At 41.2% G+C, this 23,795-nt stretch overlaps 1 protein-coding gene across 6 annotated transcripts; it reads left to right on the plus strand.

Moving 5' to 3' along the window:
- The first annotated feature begins 390 nt into the window (after positions 1-390).
- chd4b (chromodomain helicase DNA binding protein 4b) lies at positions 391-23,302 on the plus strand. 6 transcript variants are annotated; one of them, XM_017415330.3, is made up of 40 exons: positions 392-647; positions 943-1,173; positions 1,658-1,782; positions 3,760-4,002; positions 4,110-4,225; positions 4,337-4,436; positions 4,523-4,766; positions 4,906-5,027; positions 5,269-5,392; positions 5,608-5,780; positions 6,305-6,550; positions 6,794-6,997; positions 7,150-7,361; positions 7,572-7,703; positions 7,798-7,897; positions 8,039-8,230; positions 9,139-9,339; positions 9,520-9,657; positions 9,794-9,915; positions 10,014-10,187; positions 10,320-10,461; positions 10,564-10,813; positions 10,908-11,032; positions 11,107-11,199; positions 11,303-11,444; positions 11,579-11,748; positions 11,868-12,054; positions 13,125-13,211; positions 14,083-14,174; positions 14,303-14,436; positions 14,811-14,955; positions 15,047-15,203; positions 15,717-15,799; positions 15,905-16,112; positions 17,218-17,271; positions 17,955-18,119; positions 18,199-18,307; positions 19,731-19,863; positions 19,975-20,170; positions 22,069-23,302. In XM_017415330.3, the coding sequence occupies exons 2-40, from the start codon at positions 1,110-1,112 to the stop codon at positions 22,269-22,271; spliced, it is 5,907 nt and encodes a 1,968-aa protein (XP_017270819.1). In that variant the 5' UTR covers positions 392-647; positions 943-1,109; the 3' UTR covers positions 22,272-23,302. The 6 variants fall into 6 exon arrangements, with proteins under 6 accessions (XP_037836438.1, XP_017270819.1, XP_017270821.1 ...); XM_017415332.3 differs by having other exon boundaries at positions 11,868-12,042; XM_037980509.1 differs by having other exon boundaries at positions 11,865-12,054; positions 22,069-22,271.
- The last annotated feature ends 493 nt before the right edge of the window (positions 23,303-23,795 follow it).

Below are 23,795 nucleotides of genomic sequence, written 5' to 3' on the forward strand. Positions count from 1 at the left end.
GTCTGTCACCGAGAGGACCTGAGCTCCCCTGGAGACCAATACTTTTTTTTTTTGTCTTTTTAGGTGTTGCATATTATGGGATGCATGCTGCCACTGCCAGAGTATTATGGTCTGTCTAGGAGAGCAGGGAGGGGGGGGTCACCATGACAACGGGGTTGCTAAGGGGGCTGGGACTACTAGTGGAAAGGGGAAGGAGTGTGCATGCTAGAGTCTAGTGCATTCATGTCTAGTCCTGGTAGTGTACGCGTGTGCGCGTGGTGGAAGGGGGGNGGGGGGGGGGGTGGGGGCAGGCTGAGTATTATGGTCTGTCCGTTGCGAGGTAACTATGCAGAGTCCTGTGTGAGTGTGGGAGGGAGGGGGGGGGGCGATTATTATGGGATGTCTGCCCCCTTTGTGTGTTTGTGAGGATGTTAGCTAAGCGCTGGCTGTAAGGTGGGGGGGACGGAGCCGTGTTTTGGGTCATTAGAAAAAGAACAACAAAAAAACAAGAACTATTATATCACAGCGGGATTTATGAATGAACGCGAAATGACAGCGACTGGAGCTGAAACAGTTTGATTTGTTTTAATTCCCGTACCGAGAGAAGAGCCAGAGAGAGGGGGGCAGAGAGCTCACCTCACGCCGGGTCTCCACGCACTGACTGTACAGTAAGTTTCCAATGTGCGAAGGTAGGAATTTCAAGGCTTGAACTTTTCCCTCGGCGTGTTGTTCGCACGGGACGGCGTGTGTTTGCTGATTAATTTCTGAATGTCACACTTTACTGCTGAATAAATAAATAAATAAAAAAAATCAGCAGCGCGATAAATGTCAGAGCGAAAAATAATCTTGTTATTCAACTTGTCTGAGTGGACAGGTGGACAATTAGACGGCGTGCGAGCAATAAACAAACGTGGGAGCTTGTAACCTGTGTAATTTATATTTATTTATTTATTTTTCCTCCAGCACCCCCCCCCCTCCTCCTCCTCTTCCTCCCCCTCCCTTCCTGGACACCCCCGGTCCGTTCTCCACCAGTCCCACGTCATTTTCCCTCCTCCCTCGCTGACCGAGGAGCGAGGTTTACGAGGGATTAATTCGACCCGAAAAGGAGTAAAATTAAAACGCCGGGGAAAATGTCTTGCAGCGAGGATGAGAGGGAAGACTTTGGAGCCATTGACGACCATTCACTTATCCACGGTAAGCTCGCCTATTTTTTTTTTTATATTTATTTATTTTATCCGCGCCCCCTCCCTCCCCTGCTCTCCGGAACGAAGAAGGTCCATCTCCGTAACTTGAGCTCGCCTTCAGCGCGATGCTAACCGTTAGCCGAAGCTAGCTCGGCTCGCGCGCCTCGGCAGGTTTAGTTAGCCAACTTGGCCGGCGAGTGTTCGGAGTTTTTTAATCTCGTATTTATTTATCATGAAAACCCAGCCCACCAGCGTCTCGTCGCACGGCTGTGGGCGTGAGCTGTCGAAGTTTTCGAAGACAAGTTTCAACCTGCGCTGTTGTGGCGTTTTTACGGTCGCGCGTGTGTTCGTGTGTGTGCGCGCGCGCGCGTGCTCGGACAGTTGCCAGTCGTGCCGGGGATGCGCGGACTCCTCCGGCCTGCAGCAGCGGCAGCAGTTCTCGGTGCTTTCTGTCCGTGCGGAGGCTCTCTGTAACCCAGCCGCGTCTCTCCCAGACGACGACGAGCCGGAGGATGCTGTCTCTGACGTAGACGAGGTACCCAAGGCGAAGAAGAAGAAGAAAGCCAAGAAGAGCAACAGAGAGAGCAGGAGCAGCAAGAGGCAGAGACCCATCCGAGAGGTGAGTTCACTGACTGCACCGCCGGAAGTTTCACTGACCCTAAATGCATCTCTTTTAAAGCTGCAACACCGGGAAACTGTTGTTTTTTTCGGATTCAAGCCTACTAGTTGCAATATCACCATAAGGACCTGTCAAAAAAAAAAACCTATATCCCGCTCATTTCTTTCCTTTCAGGGGTCTCCAATCCTGGTCCTCGAGGGCCACTTTCCTGCATGTTTTCATTGTTTCCCTGCTCAGACACACCTGATTCAGTGGTTAAATGACCTCTTCATGTTCTGCAGAAGCCTGTTAATCACTCATTGATTCAAATAAGGTGTGTTGGAGCAGAGAAACAAGTAAAACATGCAGGTTGGTGGCCCTCGAGGACGATTAATGTGTCCCTAAATTAAAAATTATCAATATAAATTTGCTGCCAATTGCAATGGATTAAGTCCACAGGGGCAATTGAGATGTCCGGCAATTCTGCTGTATTGGTTTGTGTTTACCCTCAGGTTTGTTGACATAAAAGTGATTTGTTTACATTCAGTGCATACCTGCGTTTTGACTTGTCTGGAAAACTGATATAGTTTGATATAGTTCAAGATTATCTTTTTAAATTTAGTACCTTTTTAATTTACTCTAACGCTCAACAGTCAATGTAATTATTTCTAAGTTGCCAACAATTTATAGACATTAAAAGCTGCTGACCTATATTGTTTCTCTTGGGTAAATATGTGACATGAGCTGGCAAAATACATAAAAACAAGGACCTTTTCTAATCAGTTGTTATTATTTTTAAATTCTCCACCTCAAAAACTGTAAAATAATATGCAGTTTGTTGAAATTTTGCAATTCATCATTTGGCAACAAGCTAGTTTTGTTTACTAGAGTGCTGGTTGAAAACCTGATTTTTATTGGTCTCGAGTAATGTCCTCCAGTCCTATAATTAAAAAGGGAAGCTTCAGATTGATGCCAAGCATTATATGAAGGGATTTCCCAGCAGAGAAAAATGGTCAATCTCAAAGGAAATTAAAAGGGTTCATTCTGAAGTCATACCTGTTAAAAATCTTTGATTTAAAGGTAGATTAGGAAGATTATATGCTGTTTTAGTTACCTGGATCTTTAGATGGTGTCTTTATAGATTCTTTTCTTTTTTCTTTGCAAATCTCAATTACATCAAAAATCAATATTATCACTTACTTTGCACTGCAGCCTGAGCTCATTCTGACTCATTTTGCAGCACGGCACACGTATAATAAATTATTATCGCTTGCTGCCGGAAGGCGAAGGTGGACAATAATGTTTTTGTCTGTGTCTGTATGTGAGAGCATGTTTATTACCAAAATATCTCAGGAACCACTGGGTGGATTTTAAAGAAACTTTCAGAAAGTAACCGCTGGATGTACATCTACAACTGATTACGTTTTGAAGCCAGTTCAAATTAAGATGGCTGCCACAGCTGATAGACAGTAGCCATCCCAAAAATGGCTATAACTCAGTCAGTTTTACTGATACATACTCTAAGCGTAACATCCCACACATGAGATTGCATTTTTTTTTTGCAAAATGTTTTTTTTTCCAAGCTTTGACCAAACTGACTACAACTCCATCCATTCTCAACATAAGGTGATCTAAGTTTAAGACTGACATGGCGGGTGATATGCATTCCTTCAAGCAAGCCTTTTAATTATGTGTGAATTAAGTACTTTTGTTCGTACAGCAGTGGTTATCAGGCTTTATTACAACTCTGTTGTTCTTGTAAAACATTAAAACATTCCCATAGATGTCTTTTCTGCTAGTTAACCATAAGATTTAGTGTTTGATTCATCTGAATATTGATAATTAAGTTGTCAGTTACATTTCATCTCCCAGCCTTTTACAGTAACATAACTTTTACAAATGACAAAACCAAATTATGTTTTCTTGATTTCTAATTTGTAAAACCTTGTAAAGAGCCACGTCGTTACGCAATTAGCAAATTGGTTCTTTATCTTGCAGGAATTGCCAGTCAGCTCCCCAGAGCACCTGATTGGAGTGGAGGTGGCAGAGAGGGATGTGGATGAGGGGGTTATGCGGTCAGAGAGTGAAGGAAGTGATTATGCCCCTGGCAGAAAAAAGAAAAAGCGCTCCAGCTCAGCCAAAGACAAAAAGAAAGGAGGTGGGGCAGGAGAGAAAGGAGGCTCAAAAAGCAAACGTAAAGATCCAGAACCAGACAATGACGACGACGACGATGACTGCCAGGTAAGGTTTGATTCATATTCGTGTAAGAAGCGTTTTTAGTTCCTGCGTGACTAACTTCGCTCTAGTTATTTATTTATTTATTTCTAACGCCTCTTCTTCCTCTGCAGCCTAAAAGCTCCACCCAGCTGCTGGAAGCCTGGGGCATGAAAGACATTGACCACGTCTTTACTCAGGAAGACTACAGCTCCCTCACAAACTACAAGGCTTTCAGCCAGTTTGTCAGGTGAGATATCCCATTTTCTTGATGTTATCTTTTTCTACCTTTTCACTAAATATGTAAGTGTATATAATATTTTAAAACGTCAACAGTAAATCTTGTCTCTTGTCTGCTTAGGCCTTTAATCGCAGCGAAGAACCCCAAAATTCCTGTGTCCAAGATGATGACTTTAATGATGGCTAAGTGGCGAGAATTCAGCACCAACAACCCACTAAAAGTATTGCAGCTCAGAGTTACAAACAAAGAACTTTGTTATTCTGTAAAAAATTGTGTTTTTATGTGAAACGTTTTGTGCTCCTGAAGGGTTGTGCCACTGCTAATGCAGCCCTGGCGGCTGCCAATGTGGCTGCAGCTGTGGAGAACATGGTTGTTTCAGGGAACGACGGAGGAGCAGAGACCGGACCTCCTGCTCCCCCTGCAGCTACTCCTGCTCCTGCTCCTGCACCTCCTCCCGTTGCTGCTCCTGCTCCAACACCTGCTGCGCCTCCAGCTCCTCCGGCACCTCCAGCACCTCCGCTACGCAAGGCCAAAACCAAAGAGGGAAAAGGTAAAGTTGGAAGGGCAACATAAGAGAAACAGATTCTCCATTTATGTTTTATCTGGGCTACTTTACAATTCAAGTATTTTAGTCTGTATGTAATGTTTATAATATATCTAAAATGTATTTTTATTTTTTATTTTCTCAGGCCCAAATGCTCGTAAGAGGTCGAAGCCTACACCTAAGCCTCCTCCTAAACAGAAACCTAAGAAGGTGGCTCCACTCAAAATCAAACTAGGGGGCCTCAACAGCAAGAGGAAGCGCTCATCTGTAAGAAATCTACTTATTTATTTTCTGTTCTATCCTTTAAGAAGCAGGGTACATCCTGGAGAAGTCACCAGTCCATTACAGAACCAAGACACAAACAGCTGTGCACGATTAAACTAATACACATGCTTGTATATTATTCGATTTGTTTTTTCCCTAAGCTGTATTTAGATATTGATAAAATATTCTATAGTGACAGGGTGCTGGTCTGATTCCCTTTCTTTTAACCCTCTGTCTTGATTAGAGTGATGAAGATGAACCTGACGTTGACAGTGACTTTGATGACGGGAGTTTCTCAGTGTCAGATGGCTCCAACCGCAGCAGCCGTCCTAAGAAGAAGTCCAAGAGTGCCAAAAAGAAGAAGAAAGGTTGGCAAGAAAGTGTTGCTAATATGAAACGTCTGGTCTGTTGTGTGAAATTTCACGTAAGATGTAAGAACAGTCAGCGTTCTAATGTAGGAGGATTTACTTGTTGGAAAAGATTAAAGTTAAAGCCGGAATAAGAGTAGTTTTCTTTTATGTATCGATTGCTTTTACTTTTTTTTTTTTTTTTTTAATACTTTTGTGTGAATGTTCTCTTTTAGTGGAGACTGAAGATGGCGATGGGTACGAGACCGACCACCAGGACTACTGCGAGGTGTGCCAGCAGGGAGGGGAGATCATTTTGTGTGACACCTGCCCCAGAGCATATCACATGGTTTGTCTGGACCCTGATATGGAGAAAGCACCTGAGGGCAAATGGAGCTGTCCACACTGTGTGAGTTTCAATCTTCAGAGACCGAAATCAGGTCTGATTCTGGAAGTATGAAACGGCGGGAGAACGTCATAGCTGTCTAACATTTTAGTGTAAAAGGATATCAGACTTTTCTAGGTTTGATTTTAACCATTTTTTTATGTTCTTCGTTTCTCTTTGTCTTCTGCTGCCCACACAACACACCCCTTTTTGCTCATGTTTTTGTCTTCCATTCCCCCCAACACCATTCTCCGTTTCTTCTTGTCCCCCTTCTCCTCCTCCCTTGCTTTAACTCCGCTTGCAAACATGCACACTGCACACCCTCCACCCTTTTCTCGCCTGATCCCCCCCCCACCCCACCACTCCCACCACCTCTTCTACTTTTTTTTCATTCCGTTCCGCATACCTTCCCTGGCTGTCCACCCCCCACCCCCGTCCCCTCCTCCTCCTCCGCACATACACACACACACACACACACACACACACCCTTACATACACATGCACACACACACACCATCTCCTCCATCTGTCTGTGATTCTGCTACCAGGAGAAGGAGGGGATCCAGTGGGAGGCCAGGGATGATCTGTCTGAGGCTGAGGGAGAGGACGATGACGACAGGAGAGATGAAGGAATGGAGGAGGAAGACGACCACCACATTGAGTTTTGCCGTGTGTGCAAGGATGGTGGAGAGCTGCTCTGCTGTGACAACTGCCCCTCCTCCTACCACATCCACTGCCTTAACCCTCCTCTCCCTGAAATCCCCAACGGAGAGTGGATCTGCCCCCGCTGCAAGGTGAGTGCTGTGCTCTGGCACATCTGCGCATGCTCGTGTGGGTTTGCATCTAGATTGCAAATTCCATCTTGTGCTGGAGGTAGCCTTTTTTCAGGGCTCTCCAGATTTATATAAGTTTGTATTTCTATGTCAAATAAACAATGCCAATCGTGCAGTTTGCATTCTGACAGAACATTTTTCATCAGCAGTGTGTTAGCTTTTATAAGCATTCTGCATCAAACTATTTTGTCTTTGTTTCAACAGTGTCCACCAATGAAGGGAAAAGTGCAGAAGGTTTTAACATGGCGTTGGGGGGATCCTCCGCCCCCCATGCCTGTCCCTCGGCCTGCTGACCTGCCTGCTGACGCTCCTGATCCCCCTCCTCTGGTGGGCCGCAGGGAGAGGGAGTTCTTTGTCAAATGGTGCAATATGTCCTACTGGCACTGCTCCTGGGTTCAGGAGCTACAGGTACAGAGCCTTTTTTCGAAAAATGTGTTTACCCTGTAGATGAGAACATTTTCTTTTCTTTCTGTGGCTGTGTTTTGTTTAAGTGTGAGACATAAATATGCTTTGTCTCTTATACGTTTTGCACCTTACACCCCTTTGTTGCTCTTCTCCAGCTGGAGCTGAACTGCCAGGTGATGTTTCGTAACTACCAGAGGAAAACTGACATGGACGAACCGCCGCCAGTAGACTTTGGAGGCGAGGGTGATGATGACAAGAGCACCAAGAGGAAGAACAAAGATCCTCTTTTTGTCCACATGGAAGAGGAGTTTTGCCGCTTTGGAATTAAGTTGGAGTGGCTGATGATCCATCGCATCCTTAACCACAGGTGGGACATAGTCTAAGTATACAGTACAATATTCAACTAATACACTGATAGTATAGTGTGTTGGTAGTCAATGCTGATCTAATTTTGAAGTTTATGACTATTAAAATAACACTGCAAACACAATTAATAGGATAAATGTTTAGCACACTCAAAAAATAGCCCTTCTGTTTCATTATGCTTTGCTGTTTTGTTTGTCTTTTTTTCTCTTAGTGTTGATAAGAAGAACAACGTTCATTACATAATCAAATGGCGAGACCTACCTTATGACCAGTCAACCTGGGAAAGTGAAGACATTGACATTCCTGAATACGACACATACAAACAGATATACTGGAATCACAGGTATGCAGCGGCTCAGGACATGTTAGGTTTGTTTAACTCATGAGTTCAGGTAGGGTTGTTTTTCTCCATTTTGTTCTTTATTTTCCTTTATTAGAGAGCTGATGATGGGTGAGGAGGGGAGACCCGGAAAGAAGCTTAAAAAACCTGTTAAAGTGAAAAAGGCAGAGCGGCCACCAGCTAATCCAGTTGTAGATGTAAGTGTTTTATTTTCATCAAAATGCAACATTTGTCAAGTTATATAAACAGAAATTATTGGTATGGAAACTTGTTAGTTGATTAAAATTATGATGAGTGTGAATTTACATTTTTTTTAATTGTTATTTTCTTCCTGCCAGCCCACTATAAAGTTTGATCGTCAGCCCGACTACCTGGACAGTACAGGCGGCACCCTGCATCCCTACCAGCTGGAGGGGTTGAACTGGTTGAGGTTTTCTTGGGCTCAGGCCACCGACACGATCCTGGCTGATGAGATGGGTTTAGGCAAGACTGTTCAGACGGCCGTCTTCCTGTATTCATTGTACAAGGAGGTGAGAAACCCAAGTGACGCTCGTTTAAAAGAAAAAATCTTAAGAATAAATGTTTATTTTGTATTAAAGCGGAAATGCTAATTTTTTGAAATGGGGTTCTGTGGAAAGGTCACGAGCAATTAATATCCTGCTTCTTCTAGAGAGCTTAGTTTGGAAAAATTAAGTTTAATTCTGACTAGACTGATGGGCAAATGGCTAGTTTGAATGAGGCCAAGACCTAAGTTGTATTCTGCCTTTTTAAAACAACTCTAATCTCAACAATTTTATATCAGTTAATGCAAATTCTATTTTAAAGCCTTTACAAAGTTGTCACATTTTTATGTTTATTTACATAGAATCTTATGCTTATTTGCAAGCACAAATAGCATCAGCAGCTAGCTGTAGCACTTCCAGTGCGGCCTGTAGTATTCCTGTAGGAATATTGTAGTATTTCTGCCTGAATAACTGTGTAATTACAATTGGCAGGGATCTAAAGGTTTTTAAAGCAGCATTTACATGAACTGTTATAATGATTTTTAGATTGAAGTTATTTTAAAACCATAGCATTCTACTTTGGTCTTGGCTCTGCTCAGACTAATCATTAGCTCATCAATCCCGTCAGAATTAAACCATTTCCTCAAACTGAGACTGTTCAAAGAGCTACTCACAACAGATAAGGTTTGAAATGTTCATTGCCTTTATACAAACCTCACTTCAAAAGATCTGAACTATCCCTTTTAACTATAAATCTACTGAGCGTTATTATTTTTTATTTAGCAAACTGTCCTGTTCAGTCTGCGCTCCTTTGTCAGGCGGCGGTAGTGGTTGTGGCTTTCAGACAAATACGGTTATTTGTGTCCTGTTATATTTGAAATGGTAAATCTTTCAGATATTTACTGTGTGTGCTGATTGTATGTCTGCTGTCACAGGGTCACTCCAAAGGTCCCTTCCTGGTCAGCGCTCCTCTGTCCACCATCATTAACTGGGAGAGAGAGTTTGAGATGTGGGCCCCTGACATGTACGTGGTGACGTATGTCGGGGACAAAGACAGCAGGGCTGTTATCAGAGAGAATGAGTTCTCCTTTGAGGGAAATGCCATCAGAGGAGGGAAAAAAGCCTCCAAGATGAAGGTAGGAAACATGATCAAAGCAAAAAGAAAGTCTGTGATTTTTAACCATCAATTTGAGTTGTAACGTTGCATTACCAGCTCAGTCAGTTCCTTGTAGCTTTTATTATGATGTTTCCGTTTCTTCTTCTTTTTTTTTTGCTTGGAAGCGTGACTGAAGTCCTGCTTTCTCTGAACTTCACAGAAAGACTCGACAGTCAAGTTCCATGTTCTGCTGACATCCTACGAGTTGATTACCATCGACCACGCTGTGCTGGGCTCCATCGAATGGGCTTGTCTGGTTGTTGACGAGGCACACAGACTCAAGAACAACCAGTCAAAGGTAAAAACAGGCCCAAAAAGCCTTATTGGTACCTTTTGTGTAAAATATGGTATTGAATTCTCTGTGCACAAACTTGCATTTGTGGATAACTCTTCAGTGCTTTTTTTCCCCCAAATCTTTGTCTGCATATTTCTAGTTCTTCAGAGTGTTAAACAACTACTCGCTGCAACACAAACTTCTGCTGACTGGAACTCCTCTTCAGAACAACCTGGAGGAGCTTTTCCACTTGCTGAACTTCTTGACCCCAGAGAGATTCAAGTTAGCAGCTCCTTTTTTAAAAAAACACAATTCTCCAGAAGCAATAATAACACCCACAGGGTCAGTATTTTATAATATTATTTATTCATTTTCTGCAGTAACCTTGAAGGATTTCTGGAGGAGTTTGCAGACATTGCTAAAGAGGACCAAATCAAGAAACTCCATGACATGTTGGGACCACACATGCTCAGGAGGCTGAAGGCTGATGTGTTCAAACACATGCCTTCTAAAACTGAGCTCATCGTTCGAGTGGAGCTGAGCCCCATGCAGAAGTAAGAGGCTTCATACAACCATCAGAAGTGTAGATCAATTCTTAGTTTGTATCATTAAATTTAGATCACAAGCTCAATCTTCCCTTTGTCTTTCTGCTCTGGTTTCCCATATTTATCTTTTTGGTAATCCAGGAAATACTACAAGTTCATTTTAACTCGTAACTTTGAAGCCCTGAACACTCGAGGAGGCGGAAACCAAGTGTCGCTGCTAAACGTTGTGATGGACCTTAAAAAGTGCTGCAATCACCCTTACCTCTTTCCAGCAGCTGCCACAGTAAGTTTTCCACACAGCAACATGTTGCATCGCTGAATGCTACCCACTCCTCGAAACGCATACGAGGCAATCATTTCACGCCGAGATCTTCCCTTTTTTCAGGAGGCACCAAAACTTCCAAATGGCATGTATGAGGGCACTGCCCTGACCAAAGCTTCAGGGAAGCTGATGCTGCTCCATAAGATGATGAAGAAGTTGAAGGAGGGAGGCCACAGGGTTCTGGTTTTCTCCCAAATGACCAAAATGCTTGACCTTCTGGAGGACTTTCTGGAGAACGAGGGATACAAATATGAGAGGATTGATGGAGGAGTCACCGGCAACATGAGACAGGAGGCCATTGATCGCTTTAACGGTGAGATTTGCATTTGCACATTTATCTTAGTCTCTCAGGAGAGCTGAGTCGCTGTTAGTTTTTCTAATTTGAAATCTGTTCTTTATCCCAACAGCTCCTGGTGCTCAGCAGTTTGCTTTCCTCCTCTCTACCAGAGCTGGTGGTTTGGGCATTAATCTTGCCTCTGCTGACACAGTTATCATCTACGACTCTGACTGGAACCCTCACAATGACATCCAGGTGAGCAAACCGCCTCACAAATACGTCTGTATGTTCATTTGAACCCTGGTTGATTATCTAATGTCCCTTTGCAGGCGTTCAGCAGAGCTCATCGTATTGGCCAGAACAGGAAAGTGATGATCTATCGCTTCGTTACCAAAGCTTCTGTTGAGGAGAGGATCACACAGGTCTGTTAAATGAACAATAATTAGTCAAACTGTACTGGATATGTCAGGATTTCACGATCACCTGCTGACTGCTTCCTTGTCTGTGTCAATTTTTCTCAACCAGGTAGCAAAGAAGAAGATGATGCTCACTCACCTTGTAGTGCGACCCGGCCTTGGCTCTAAGACCGGATCCATGTCGAAGCAGGAACTTGACGACATCCTTAAGTTTGGAACTGAAGAGCTGTTCAAGGATGAAGTTGGAGAAGGTGACAAATGCCTTTTGTTTTCATAACTTAAACTCTGTCCGTCCTGAGAGCTTGGTTTTTCTGAGAGTGGAATATTTTACAGAGCATATTTCCTTTCCACTAAATTCTCTCCTTTCTGTGTACTTTGCCCTCAGGTGACAACAAAGAGGATGACAGCAGTGTGATCCACTACGATGATCAGGCAATTGACCGCTTGCTCGACAGGAACCAGGACGCCACGGAGGACACTGAGCTCCAGAGTATGAACGAATACCTCAGCTCCTTTAAAGTGGCCCAGTATGTGGTCAAAGATGAAGATGATGAGGTACAGAAAGCTTTTTCACATCACTTCTAAGCAGTTATAACAAACAAACAGGTTTTATGTTTATTTCTAACATCTTTATTCACATGTGATGTCTTCATTTTTTAATTTTTTTTGAGGAGGAGGAGGTGGAAAGGGAGGTGATCAAGCAGGAGGAGAGCGTTGACCCAGATTACTGGGAGAAGCTGCTCCGGCACCACTACGAGCAGCAACAGGAAGATCTCGCCCGAAATCTGGGCAAAGGCAAAAGAACCCGAAAGCCAGTTAACTACAACGATGGCTCCCAGGAGGACCGAGGTATAAGACAGGGTACAGAACAATATATAAAACAACCTCTTCTTGTGTGTGCGTGCTGTGCTGTTGGTGGTCTTGTGTTTGTGTGGTGTTGTAACATGTTGGAAGTATCATGCATGTTGTTTCAGTTGAATGTAACTTCGTATTTGTTGTAAAACATGCTAGTTAAGTTGTAAAATGTACATTTTTTTTAATTAGAACCTTCATGCCTGTTACTAAATTAGAAACGAGCTGCAGTTCTTTATGGGGGAAACAGACTAAGACTGACGGATTTTTGTTGGTTGTTGAAAGTCTCCAAACTAATTCAACCAAGTAAAGATAATTACTTTAAAAGAGATTGCTAGTAGTTAGCCTGTAGGCTCATTTGTGTTTGCTTTATTTTAAAGGTGTGCGCAACAAAAGTCTATTAAAACCACCACAATTTTAAAAAATGATAATTTTGTTGAAGAAACTAACTTCCTAGCCTTTTTTATCTAGGCTATTGCCTGTTAAAGACAGCTTATGTGTGCATACTATTATTTAAACATCTTTTATGAATAAAATTAAACTTTCCCGACTGATCACAAGATTGTTCGGCTGTTCAAAATTTAACCAGTGCAGCTGATATAAAATAAGCTAAAAACCTTTCTTTATTTTCTTCTCAACGGTTCTCACACATGAAGTCTGAATATGTCTAATCAGAGAGTGTAGATGATCTTAGTCTGTTCCCTCATAGGTTGAAAAGTCCACCATGTTAAAATCAGCTTTTCTGAATGTTTCTGTGTTCATGTCAGTAAATCCACAATGTTGTCGAGCAAGTTCAGGTTCTAGTTAGCAAGTACAGCCAAGCCAATCGTATTTATTCATATAAAACTGTACAGAATAACAAACAAACAACTATAAATCAAAAATGTGATATTATGCATAAAATTGCATCAATGCATGTCAGATATTTACATACTTCCTATATTGATAATCTGTATTTTCTGCTGCTAGTCATGAAGGAGTTGAATTACTTAGTTTATTAAATTAAAATCTGGTCAGTTTGTGGCGAGTTTTGTTCTTTTTTTGCTTTCTTGCTGATGGTTTCTGTATGTTCTCTTCAGACTGGCAGGAGGATCAATCAGATAACCAGTCTGATTACTCGGTGGCCTCAGAGGAAGGAGACGAGGACTTTGATGAACGCTCTGAAGGTAAGGTTCGCCCTGCTGATGGCCGCTGCAGAGGAATGTCTGTGAGTGTTTGCTTCACTCTTAGACTTGTTAGTCATTTTCCCAGCTGGATTCTGTAAGTTGGATTTATGTCGAAGAAACTTTATTAGCATCTTAAGGTGGAAGTTGACGTTCCCGTTATGAGGTTTTAAGGAAATCTCTCTCCTTCGTAAAACCTGTGTGTCCCTCACTAACGGCCTTCCAACTGCCCCTGCAGATTTTTTTTATTCGGATTCAGACTACTGCAATGATATCCTCATCGACAGCCTCAACAACAACAACTCAAAAAAGAGCACTTGTCACTGCATCGTCTGCACTGAGCATAGAGAGAGAAGAAGAGACAGAAAGAGGAGAAGGAAACGAAACAGGGAGAAGAGAAATAAAATCGATGGTTTCAATAATAGATAAACTAATCAGCAGTTAATTAAGTTTGTTAGTGTTTCCAAACAGGTTTTCTTGTGTTTTGTTGTATTTATATTGCAGTTTATTTTTCAAGAAATAGTGTCATAAGATGTTCATGTACCTACCTATTGTACATTTTCTGTTTCACTCGATTATGGCTACCTCAGTTTTCATTAAATGAAAGATTCCTCTGCAGTGCTTTTGGTTTTTAATGCTCTAAAAGAAGCAGTAAAAGTGTGGTGAGGTTTTGAAAAGGGACAGCTCCAGCAGGATCAGCAGTGAGCCGTAAGTGGACTTTCATCACAGAGAGAAAATCTAGGATAAGAATACACATGACCATAAATCATCAGCTTAGTTTTTATTCTTTGTTTTCATTGCTTTGTTCTGTCGTTTGTTGCTTAAGGTTTACATCTTGGTTTCAAACAGACTTGCTTTATTTTTCCCCTCACAGCGAACGCTCGCAGACCTAATCGCAAAGGGCTGAGGAACGACCGGGACAAACCTCTGCCGCCACTTCTCGCCAGGGTCGGGGGGAACATTGAGGTAAGTTTGGGCCTTTTTTTTCTCCATTTTAGGGGAAAAAACAAGAAAGAAGTTGTTCACCCATAATAATGTAAAGTGGGAAACATTTTATCTGTTTGATTGTGAGGTTTTATTTAATTTCTCGTCAGGTGTTGGGCTTCAATGCTCGGCAGAGGAAGGCTTTCCTGAACGCAGTTATGCGTTACGGGATGCCGCCACAGGATGCTTTCACCAACCAGTGGCTGGTCAGGGATCTGCGAGGGAAATCTGAGAAAGAATTCAAGTGAGTTAATAATAATTGGCAGTAACCGTCATGTCCACATGACCACATTAAGGAAAACTGTTCCTATTAAATGGTAATCAGTTTCCTATGGAGAAAAAAAGCCAGTGTCTGAAAATGTGTGTTAACAATTCTGGGCTATGTTTATGTTTAAATGGGGAAAAAAGCAAAGTGATGACATAGATTTTGTGTACGTTTTAATATATTATGAAGTATTGTTAGACATTTATAAATACTTCCAACTTAGACACCCATTTAATTGATTTCAATCATACTTTCTCTCTGCAGACTTGATAAAATCGTCCCCAGGGTAACATTTTTGGGCATTGTCAGAATATTTCAACAGCGTCGCCCTTCTTTCTCTCACATGTCTGCAGGGCCTACGTGTCTCTGTTTATGCGTCACCTTTGTGAGCCGGGAGCCGACGGAGCTGAGACCTTCGCAGATGGCGTCCCACGCGAGGGTTTGTCGAGGCAACACGTGCTTACTCGCATCGGTGTGATGTCACTCATAAGGAAAAAGGTGTGATCCCAGTCAGGTGTAATCTGTTCTGGTTTGAAGTACTCTGATGTTCGATGCTGTATCGAGACTGACACGTCGTGCTGTTTAACAGGTGCAGGAGTTTGAACACGTGAACGGTCAGTGGTCGATGCCCTGGATGGCGGAGCTGGAGGAGAACAAAAGGGCTGCAGCTTTGGCTGCAGGCGAAGACCCAAAAACTCCTTCGACCGGGACCCCTGCAGACACCCAACCCAATACTCCTGTCCCAGGTAATCAAGCACAAATAAACACCAACGTTTCATTTATTACTGAGATCCAAAAACCAAAATGATGTTTGTTTTAATATGTTCTTATATCTGTTTATTATATTGCCTCACAGCAGCGTGGGACACACAGTGTATTTCAGACAAATTTGTTTGTCCTAATGCAACATCTTTGACAAGTAAAACGCAGTATCATTTCCTCTCAGCTCCAACCTCAACACCATTTAGGTTGCTTGACCTCAGTTGTTACTTCACATAAACATAAGATGAATTTTAACCTTTAATTTCAGATTGTAGCTTTGCGTTACCTCAGTGTGTGAGTGCTGTTTTTACTTTGTGAGTCTTTTCTACTGAAGGATTTTATTTAGTTGAACAAAAAGGTTTTTGTCCAGCAGAGCTTTAATCACACTGATGCCCTCTTGTGGACGTAATCATAACTGCTGCAATAACTGATCATATAACCCTGTTACTGTTATTTATGACTATGTCTTTTGGTGACCTATTTTCTGTTTTTTCAAGATGATTTCTCTAAATCAGATGATAAAGATGACTTGAGAAAAGAGGGAGAGGACGGCAAAATTAAAAAAGGAGATGATTCTGAGGTAATTTATGCTTTTACATTCAAATCAGTAATTTATGCATTTATCGCACCTGTTGTAATCATGATTAGTTTATTTAAAATACTAATAATTAAACTCACTCCACAGATTATTGAAATCCCAGACGAGTCTGAAAAATCCCCCATTCGTGAAAAGAAAGAAGACGGCGCTGCGGTGAAGGAGGAGGAGGAAGGAGACGACGGTAAGGAGAAGGAGGCTGAAGACCTGAGCAGGGAGAAAGAAGAGAAGGACGCTTCGAACAACAGGGGGGAAAGTACAGAGGGCAAGATGGACTCAGAGGACGACAAGACTAAAGGTGAGACAGATGATGACTTTAAAGCTTGTTCTGATATCTTTAACCACCTGGTTTGTCTTTACAGATTGTAGTTAAGCTATAAAAATATCTTCAGGTTGTTGAGGCATAAAAAGTAATAAATGGAGATTTACAAAAAAAACTTAGTATACAGGTCAACTTTTATTACCAACGTTACGAGAAACTTGTTTCTTTATCACCCGCTGCTGAAAGGTGAAGGTGGATGATTATGATTCTGCTAGTGAGTGTGTGTTTGTGTGTCTGTCTGTTAGCAAAATATCTCATGAACTACTGGATGAATTTTATTGAGACTCTCAGAAAGTAATCAGTGGTTGAACATCTGCAACTGATTACCTTTTGGAGATGATCAATTCAAGATGGCCGCCACAGCTAATCCACATTAGCCAACAAGAAAATGGCTATAATTCAGTCCGTTTTACAGATATTGAGCTAATATTTGATGTGGTAGTAGCTGAGAGTAATCCTCAGCACATTATTATTATCACATGTATTTTATATGCAAATAAAAAGTATAACATAAAATATGTGCACTTATACCTCTGATTGTAAATGTAGTGTTTGTAATATCCAGTGAAATAAAGATTGATAAAATAAAAAATAAAATATAATAATTCAGCTTATCATAGAAATGTAAAGATAGATGAAAAGTATAAAAAGCCAAGTAGGAAAAGTCTTTGCTTTATTAAGTTTGGAAAATGACCCTTCTTAAATTTATTAGCAAAGTTGCTAATTTCTTTGATACCTTTTGAGATTTTAGTTTGTTTCATTATAACACCTTTCACTATCAAGCCAACAGATTAAAGGCGTCTGTTAGTTTTTGACTTCAGGAAAGCACTAAAAAAAGGGTTTAATCCCCTCCAGAGGTCAAAAAGGTTTGTTAGCTGCACAGCTGTCTGTGTTCAATTTAGTGTTAAGTAAAAAAAACTGTTTACTGCATTTTTTATTATGTAGCTAAACTTAACAAAAGTATACAAATCAAATGAGAAAGGTAGATTGATATTTGATGTAACAGGTGTGATTTTAATGTAATGTCTGAGAAATAACTTTTATTCTGATCTTTTATTCGTCTTTTCTTCTTTTATTTTAGTCGAGGACGGCAAAGAAGAGAAGATGGACTCGTTACCAGCAGAGGAGAAAAAAGGTTCAGACGCTGAACACCACAGTTACACGAGTTCTTTTTACTCACCTGTTGTCATTTCTAATACTCTTAGGATTATGCAACATAATAAATATAAATCTGCTCAAATTATATCTTTATATAAACCATGCTGGTAAAATTTGTGTAAAAATAAAGATGCTGTTTAATGATCCTAATTTAGAACAGATAATCTTCCTAATCTTTCTTTAAATCAAAGTTTTCTAACAGGTTTGTCTTCAGAAATAACCCTTCGTCTTGTAACCCTTATATTTGAAATTGATCATTTTTCTCTGCCAGCTGCTGTAGCTCCGGGAAATCCCTTCGTATAATGTTTGGCATCATTGTGAAGCTTGTAGATTATTCTCATTTCAGACCAATAAAAATCAAGTTTTCTAATCAGCACTGTTGTAAACAAAAGTAGCTTGTTTTCAGGTGATAAATCGCCAAATTTTAATAAACCACGCCTCATTTTGAAGCTTCTGAGACAGAGTTGAAAATAATGTTAATATACTGAGTTAATAATATTAACTTAATATTATTATTAACTTGAGTTAATAATATTAACTCAACATTGAAAAATTTTGCCTGTATGGGTCATATGTTTTATCTGTAATGATTTTAGAAATGTAGCTGAAAACTAAACATTCCTTAGTTATTCAAGAGCTTCTTCTTCCCCCCCCCCGCAGAACAAAAAGAAGAGAAGGATGGGATAAAACCTGACGAGCCTGGAAAACTGCAGAACGGCGAGAACGCCAAAGAGGGAGGGACGGTTGCGGTTAACGTCAGCGAGGAGAAGAAGAAAGCCACCAAGCAGAGGTTCATGTTCAACATCGCCGATGGTGGATTCACAGGTGAGCGGGTTCTCCGTTCTCGTTTTCTGCTCCACTTTGGCCCGTGTTGACCTCTCCGCCCTCCCTGCCTCCCACTCAGAGCTTCACTCCCTGTGGCAGAACGAAGAGAGGGCCGCCACTGTCACCAAGAAGACCTACGAGATTTGGCACCGTCGCCATGACTACTGGCTGCTGGCTGGCATCATACAGTATCTTTTCAAACAGGCGTTCATTGTTCAGCGTAGTTTGCATGGATATCTGTTGTCATCCCTTCACTCCAGGGTTTCTGTGATAGAGAACACATGAGAGGATTTATAGTCATGTGTTACTGCTTTGGCTTTATTTTTCACAGACAATAATATATATTTTTTTACATATTTTTGGCAGCATCACTTCATAAAGCCCTGCTGTCATCAGGGAGTTTGTCTAGTTCATCCATCGTAAAACTAAAATTTACCACAATAGCAAGACATCAGTGATTCAGTAACCTAATAAAACACCCAGTAAATGTTCATTTCAACTTAGTGGAACCAACAATAAGAAATATTTAACTTATTGTTTTAAATTCAGGTTTAATCATAAGGAATACAAGTTGCTTGTAGCTCTAAATAAAGGCCAGTTCAGAATAAAAAAAATGAATAATTTCAGAAATTATTGTCTGCACGTCCAGGAAAACCATACATTTGTACAGTCATGGTGGTAAAACGTTTTTTAAGACATACGTGCGTTACATATCAGGTCGACTCAACCAAAGTGCTGTACAATAAAACCGTAAAACAATTACAACAAAGACACGACAAGCAAAAACATAAAATCTTAGAAACAAAAAGAGTTGTTAAAATATAAAAAATGTGTTTAATTTCATCTGGTTCTTATTGGGTTTAAAATTACTTTAATACAGCCTCAGATAAATAATAATACTTTTTAAACTATGTAATTTATTTACCAACTGAAGCTGCATTTCAGAATCAGTGTAAACAACTAAATTAAGCCTTACAGCCTTTATAGAAATTAAGAGGTAATTAGCAGCCATGTTTATGTAATTAAATGTAGTGAATAACTGATCAGCAGCAGTTTGGAGCTCCTTAAAACCTAAATTTGCTGGTTTGCAGCCTTTGACTGTGTGCTTCATAAATACCTCTTTCCCCAAAAGAAAAACAGCAAAGCCTACTTGAAATTATTCCCTTTGTAGGTTAGATTGTAGGTATTATTTTATACATTTCTAAGGAAATTATTTCCCTTGAAGACAAGTTTAATGTAGGACTTCATTTTGTCTTAATGGATGTATGCTGTTTTTTCATTAAATTAGTTGTTTTTTCTTTAAAGGGAACCAGAGAGTGGTACATTTTCTTTAATAAAGCAAACATATATTGGTCAGTTACTCAGTAAATGAATAAAGTTCTCAAATTTTAACCAAACAAATGAAAAGACGGAGCACAAATAAGTTGGGATGGATTGCACACATTTACTTGAACCTTCTGAGTTAGCTGCTGCATACAGGACTCCTTTATTGGCACAGATATAGTACCTTAAAAGTTAATCAGTGAGTCGTGAGTTATCCTGTCAGCTGGAACATGTTTTGTAAAATGAAATGAAACAGCAGAGTTGTCGTCCTTGACTCTGGTGTCTCAGACATGGTTACGCTCGATGGCAAGATGTGCAGAACGATGTGAGGTTTGCCATCATCAATGAGCCCTTCAAAGGAGAGATGAGCCGAGGAAACTTCCTGGAGATCAAGAACAAGTTTCTGGCTCGCAGGTTCAAGGTGAAACAAGCCCTCGACTTCTGCAGCGCCCTCGCCCCCTCCTCGCTGTACGCGTGTGTGTTTGCGTCACGTCTCGATGGTTATTTCTGGTCTGTTTGTGGTTTCCTAAAGTTGCTGGAGCAGGCGTTGGTGATCGAGGAGCAGCTGCGCAGGGCGGCCTACCTGAACATGACAGAAGATCCAGCTCATCCTTCCATGGCCCTCAACACTCGATTCAGTGAGGTGGAGTGTCTCGCTGAGTCTCATCAGCACCTCAGCAAAGAGTCCATGTCTGGAAACAAGCCTGCCAACGCAGTGCTTCACAAAGGTAAGTTCATTTCTCTCTTGTAGCACAATAAAACTGTCTTTAGCCTAAATCAGTGGTCTCCAATCCTGGTCCTCAGGGCCACCATCCTGCATGTTTTACTTGTTTCTCTGCTCCAACACATCTGATTTGAATCAATGGGTGATTAACAGGCTTCTGCAGAACATGAAGAGGTGATTTAACCACTGAATCAGGTGTGTTGGAGTAGGGAAACAAGTAACACATGCAGGATAGTGGCCCTCGAGGACCAGGATTGGAAACCCCTGGCCTAAATCTTGGGTTAGGGTTAGCTGTGCCACGGTGTGGATCGGGAAACTTCAAGTGTGAGGTCCCCAGGAATCAAATGAAATATAAAATTAAACTGTGACGACTTAGATTATTAGCAATGATTTTAATTTTCAACCAGTGATCAGGTTGGTGCTGCAAGTCTCTGTAGATCTTCAGCTGAGACGTTTGGTCTATGACGTGGAAGTGTCTTTACATGTCTCATTTCTTGATACGTCTGTCTGCTTTAAACTAGTCCTCTGACATTTGCTGGTGCCTTTTGTTATCACGACTGTGTTGCCAAACATTACAGCCGCGCTCTCAAAGAGTATAAATATCACTCTCTTTTCCTCTAGAGGCCTTCTTACCATCAGATGGTGGTGATAAGAGTTTCTCACCTCATCACAAATAAAAATCCAAATACCGTTTGGATATTTTCAGGCTTGTTTTCTTCTCAGAAAAGTGTGCTTTGTTTTTGTATATATTGTTCTTTGCACAGGATTGTTTAGATGTGTTTTAAATATGTTCTTGTCTTGCGTACACATTTGTTTGTTTCAAACATTTGTTTAGCTGAATAACTGCTGGATTCATCAGTGTGTAAAGCTTTATACCTGCTGTATGCTATTGTCTCAGCTCCAGTCTAAAACGAAACTGCAGAACGAGGCAGGAAGAGAAATAAATACTCCTGCTGGAGAGAAAGATGAAGCAAAACTAATAAAACGAATAGCAAGAAAAGGTAGAAATGGTCAAAGAGAGCAGAATTTAAAAAGGTGCTCTGTGTTTTATGAGCAGTCTTTAACAGCTAAGCTCTGTGTCAATACTGATTCATCTTTTGTAGGAAAATAACAGGAGCCACTATGTAAATTAAAATATTTAAATGTTGAGCAGCTAATGTAGCCGACAGCAAATGTCAGATGTCACCCTGCAACACAAATAGACTGTTTTTTTGGTTTGAGCCAGAAAACTTTTGGGTACAAGCAAAGAAAACAAAACTTTGTTAGACGTTGTGAGATTTGGTTTCAGGTTACAGCTGATTATTATTATTATTATTATTATCATTAGTGATAAACACGAAAATTTTACTGAGATTTTAAACGTCAGAACATAGTGAAAAACTAGGATGAGGCTTTATGTTTATGATCTGCTGTGCTGTTCGAATAATGGTTTATTCAAGAAAACAAAATTTAAAACTATGGATTATTTGTAGGAAATAGAAAAACTAAATCCTCACGTAAGAGAAGCCCTTCAAACATGTTTCCTGCTGTGGTTCAGTTACATATTAATATCAGGGTGTGTCTTTGTTACAACAATGATCTTGTGTGATGAAACGTGGGCAGAAACCTTCACCAACTTCTCTGTTTTTCCTGCCTGCCCTGGATAGGGCAGAAGAGAAATGATAAAAGGAAATTGCTCCTGTGTTTATTGAAAATATGTTTTACAAAAAAGAACCTCATTAAATGCCAAAGAATGATGACATTTAAATGTTAAAGTGTTGTATAAGTGGAAGGATTGCAACAGCGTGCTTGTGTAAACCTCACAACACACCAGAAATGTTTTAAAGTAAAACGATTTTTATGCATCTTATTTTGCCAAATACACAGTAACATACTAAAAAAAAATCCCTTTTGTGTTTTCAGTCCTCAAACAGCTTGAGGAGCTGCTGAGTGACATGAAGGCCGACGTCACTCGTCTCCCCGCAACCATTGCCAGGATCCCCCCCGTCGCCGTGCGGCTGCAGATGTCCGAGAGGAACATCCTCAGCCGGCTGGCGAGCCGGGGCCCCGAGGTGGCGTCCCAGAACCCGTCACAGACCTCACAGCAGATGCAGGTGCCACGCTGATCATGATCAGCCCACAGTGCACCTCTCACGCTCGCCGACCGGAGCCGTAAGCTCTCACCTCACCGCCATGTAGCAGATGTCCTCCCCTTCAAACACCATGTACAGAACAGTCAGGTTAGTCGTCCTCGCTCTGTGCCGAAAAACTCATCTCCAGACTCAGAAGCTGCTTGGCTGGAGCTGTAGATGAACGATGGGGGTAAATAGAAGAGCTTCTCGTCTCTCTGCAGACCAAAAAAACAAAACAAACGTTTCTCCTTCTGGGATCAGATTCAGCTCTAGTCCTGAACACTGAACTGCAGGCAGCTCCTTTTACCTGTCCTGGCAGCAGGGTCAAACGTGTTTGTAACATATGTATCATTAAACTGAGGAGGACGAGCCGGGGCAAAAGCAGCATGTTTGAAGTTTCTCGGTGCTTTGTATTAACTTTTAGATCACTGACGAACTCGAGGGATTTTATTGTGCTCATGTTCACCTTTAGGAAGTCGTGAAACTACCACCGTTTCCTTAGAAGTCATTTAGCAGAAACGTTGTTGCTGATACGGTACTGGTCTGTGTGTTTTAAAAAGAAAAAGTTTGTGTGTCTTCATGTGTATGTAATAAACGGGGCATAATAATGTGCATCTCTACTGCGGAGCGCCCCGCCACTGAGAGACTGTTATTGTTGTTGCATCAGTCTGTCAGATCTGTTACCTCTTCTCGTGTTTGTCCTGCCGCCTGCCCCGTCAGGTAAGCTGATCTGGGATCGGCTCTCTGCTCACACACACACACACACACACCCTAAACCAGGACCCCGACATTCCTACCGGCACCGCAAATTCGTTCAAGTTTCCTAAAAGTTTCTGAAACAAAAAACAGCTTTTTGGTACATGTGACAGTTTTTTGAGAATGATGGCAAATGATTAAGTTTATTTAATTTCTTACTGTCCAATTGATATGTTCTTTTCCGTTACAGAGTTAGTTGCTGTTATCATTTTGTTGTTTTTATTGTTACTGTTTGTTTTTATGGACTTCAATAAAACATCAAAAGTTTCCGTCTTTTTTTTGTTTTCTTTGACATTTAGGTTTGGCAAAGATATTTATTGTGCTTGAATAGGTGACATATTTAAACAGAAAGCTTTGTAAAATTCCCAGCAAGTGTTGATTGCACTTGTTGAACGAACTCTGCAAGTCTCTGGATGTGCAGGGAGGATGAACACCGCCTGAAAGGTAATAATCTTCAGCTTTTTGATTAAACCGTTGTAGCAGAAAGTATTACTTTAAGAGAACCGGCTAAAGCTGTTCAGCTGCGTTGACATTTTTAAGTACAAATCCATTATTTAAACTTACAAACCGTGCATTAGTTGACACGTTCTGATACTCAATGAAAAGTTGTTTTACTTTTATTTAGCATGTTTTGTTTATGTCCGTTATTTAGCAGGTGCTGGTACCCGTTCAGGCGAGCGCAAACGTTCCGACAACCCAAACGTTGAGCACCAAGAGCACAACATGCTTTGCATGCAAGCCTCGAAAGATGAGGTGGAATTT

The sequence above is a fragment of the Kryptolebias marmoratus genome, linkage group LG16 (genome assembly GCF_001649575.2).
Source record: "Kryptolebias marmoratus isolate JLee-2015 linkage group LG16, ASM164957v2, whole genome shotgun sequence".
NCBI classification, from domain to species: domain Eukaryota; kingdom Metazoa; phylum Chordata; class Actinopteri; order Cyprinodontiformes; family Rivulidae; genus Kryptolebias; species Kryptolebias marmoratus.